This window comes from Phragmites australis, chromosome 4, assembly GCF_958298935.1.
Source record: "Phragmites australis chromosome 4, lpPhrAust1.1, whole genome shotgun sequence".
NCBI lineage: Eukaryota > Viridiplantae > Streptophyta > Magnoliopsida > Poales > Poaceae > Phragmites > Phragmites australis.
Window position 1 is genome coordinate 13,871,150 of NC_084924.1, and position 3,514 is coordinate 13,874,663.

At 46.9% G+C, this 3,514-nt stretch overlaps 1 protein-coding gene across 1 annotated transcript; it reads right to left on the reverse strand.

Annotated features, from left to right (window-relative positions):
* Positions 1-2,177: 2,177 nt before the first annotated feature.
* LOC133914218 (auxin-responsive protein SAUR71-like) lies at positions 2,178-2,768 on the reverse strand. Its single transcript, XM_062357351.1, has one exon. The coding sequence runs from the start codon at positions 2,682-2,684 to the stop codon at positions 2,379-2,381; it is 306 nt and encodes a 101-aa protein (XP_062213335.1). The 5' UTR covers positions 2,685-2,768; the 3' UTR covers positions 2,178-2,378.
* Positions 2,769-3,514: the final 746 nt, after the last annotated feature.

Genomic DNA, 3,514 nt, shown 5'->3' on the forward strand with positions numbered 1-3,514 from the left:
GGGAGCAGACGGCTGTCATACATCTGTTTCAGCTTCACCTCAGTGCACCTGGACTTGGGAAAATCTGGCTCTTTACCAGTGCACGATGCCATTTGGGGGCGACAGGGGTGGCTGCAGGGACACGGGTGGAGATGGAGATGATTGACTCTGAGCGCAAGGGCTTGGAGGCTGTGAGGGATGGCGAAAGGCTTCGTGAGCAAGCTTTGGCTTTCTAATTTATAAGACCAGTGCGATATCCCAATTGTTGCGCTGGGCTTAGCCATCTCAAAATTTGAAATACCGCACTTTGGGGGCTGAAATTCCTTTAGGTCCGGCGGAAATCAATGTCTGTCTCCCACGATGTCTCTCTCTCTCTAGAAGTTTAAAACCTCCCATCGGGATGCGGTTTTATGGGCCCACCATGAAAATAGACGGTGTTGATGGCCATTCCCAGGGTGAACTTGTGTTGACCTAGGGCCCAAGTGATACGACCAAGTCCACACGCAACCAAGTGGCAAAACGCTCAGACCATCACATCCGCGGGGGGGCTTGGGGCTACTATCGATGTATAGAATAAGGTGATCCCCTATTTTGAGGGCCCCACACCAACCAATACCAGTTGATAGAAGATTTTTTTTGACCAAGGTCCCACCGCGTGACCAGTCCGTGCCTTCACGACAAAGATCCTTACCACGTAAGGAGATCCCACGATGAGCCTTCGTTGGTCGCGGGATAAGTACTCACCAAACCAGTATCATTAAATTCTTTTCACTTAAGTATTTTTCCTTCCCTAGGCACTCCTCCCCTAGGCATGTGAACAACGTGAGGCTGCTTCACAGGCTCGTGTGCGAGACTGATGATGGGATAGGGCTGACTGGCTAACTGGGGTGAGGTAAGCCTGGAGGTGTCCAGCAGATGGGACAGGCTCGACAGCTTCATCAGGGCAAACAGGGCACATGCGCCACCCATTTGTAAGTTCTTCTTCTCTTGTATATAAAGAGGAGAACTGGTCTTGCATTAAAGGGGAGACTCATATGTAATCAGTTCATAAACACTGATAATAAAATACATAGGACGTAGGGTTGTTATCCTTCGGGAGGACTGAACTTGAATAACCCTTGTGTTCTTGAGTTCATCACAAACACATGCAAAACACAAACGTTGTTCACACGCCTATCGATCGGCATAACCCAGAATTATTGTCAGGGACGAACCCTCGACAAGGACCATCCGGCGTGTTCAACTCCTCAAATTGGTAATTTTGCATTCTCTCTAGAAATATTAGTCTGGTGTATTATCCAGCGTTCACACTACTTATCACCAGACTATCCGACAAATACAACCTTACCAAAAGCCATGTTGCAACCTCTTTGCAATAAATGGTCCGGCGAAGCATCTGACGTACACATGCTCAGTACCAGACCTTCCGACATGTACACCTCTTTCTGTTTTAAAATATTTCTTCTCTGTAAAAAATAGTCGGTCGTATACTTTTGCGCAACGCCGGACCATTCGGCGCATTGAGTACCTGAGCTCCACCTCCTAGAATGCTTCGGCATGCACAGTACCCCTATCGCCGGAACATCCAACGTATACAAACTCTCCAGTGCCGGATCATTCGACGTGTGCAAATTTTTCAGACCAGAGACAAAAATACCAACTCTATTTTCTCTGTAACTTTAGTTAGTCATGATCATAATTGCAATATATAGACATATTCATACAATCTCAAAACCATCTAACCCGCTCAATCAACCTTATCAAGCATTTATCATAAATAATCTAAAGATACATTTAACTTGGTTTCTCACTAACGTGATTGACTACTTCAACATACTCCTGTACGCTGGTTGAGAGACCAACGCAGCGGACAAAATTTCGTCAAGTTGAAGATTCTCAAGGGAGTAAAGTAGCAAAAGGGATTTACAGTAAAGAAACTGCGTCTTTTGAAACCAGCTCAATCATGCACAAGAAGTTTAGTAAATTTCTTAACACTCTTGCAGAGATTTGTAGTACAAGTATAGGCTTCCAAGTGAACAAGTAATAGAGAGTCTTTTCAGGAACAGACAACAGAAAGCTCTGCTGCTCTAAAAATGGCATTATTTCTTTCTTTTTCTGAAAGCCGAAAATGACATGATTTGTTATCAACAAAATGGAGCACAAACCAGAGTACTCCAGAACTAGGAAGGCTGACAAAATTGCAAGATAGACATCAGCTCTGTCCTGTCTGTCTCCTATACGTCATCATCATATATTCATCAAAGAATTTAATCGATCTACCAAAGAACAAACTAAGCATGCATCTATCTGTACAAATAAATGTCATGTATATATAGCTAGCTCGCCGGGCCGGCTGGGGGGCGTGTCCTCCATGGCCTCCTCACAGCTTGGCCAGCTTCTCACGCCAAGCTGATCCCGCATCTCTGCATGGCGCCGTCGACGACCCGGCGGAAGTGCCCCGCTTCGCAGGGGACCCGCAGCACGCCCGGTTGGCCGTACCCGTACCGCCTCGCCGCCATGTCCAGCAGCTCCGCGATGCTGGGGTCGCTGAGTAGCCTAACGGGCACCAGCACGCGCTCGCCGTCTCCCTCCCCGCCGGCGACCATCGGGACGTGGCCCCTTGGGACCTTCTCCTCCTCGTCGGCGCCGGCCCCGCGGCCGGGCGACTTGCCGCCGCCGCCGGCGCTCTTCCTGATCCACGCCATGGCTGGAGGTGCAAGACTGCTCCCTCTCGGCGCTGGAGAGCTGCGAGTGATTATTTGACCGCGCGCTTCTTGTTCTTGGGCTCGTCTTGCTGCGGAGAAACCGAGCGAGGAGCGGCGGCATTTTATAGGGTGGCAGGTGTAGCGTGAGTGCGTGACACGACGAGCGAGTGCTCGAGCTCGTCCACGTGCGGTCGGGAAGCTTTTGGCGGGTCGGGAGACGAGCCGGGTGCCCCGCGCCTTCGCGGCGGATGGAGTTCATGGCGGCTGGCAAATCATTTGACCGATACGGTAGTTTCCGAGCGTAGAAGTCCACAACTTTGAGCCATTGATTCTTCCGGGAAAGAGGATTACGGATCAGGTTCGTTGCACGGTTGTTCCAAGTTAAATCGAAAAATGGCTTGGTTTCAATTCCTTGTTATCCGGGCTAGTAGTACTTTTGTAAGCCGGCAATCCCAATCAAAGCTAAGGCTTTCGATGAAAGTCGGCCGATGCATTTGGTATACATAAAGTGCTTCGTTAGCCTGATCCAAAGTTTTAGGCCGATCGATTTGGAATGCAAGTATAAAACATCAGGCAATTCATTTTACAAAGTACAGCACGTAGTACTCCCTTAAACGGACATAAATACTTACTGTTTTAAAAAATATTCCATCAAACTTTTAAAAATTTGATTAATAATATCTTTTAAAATATTTAGTTTGAAAACCTTAAAATCATATAAGTAGATTTGACATAAAATAGATTTTATAAATATATTTAAATAAAAATAATAACAAAACTATACGTTAAAGACTACATTTTATTTAAATTAACATATATTTATAACGGAA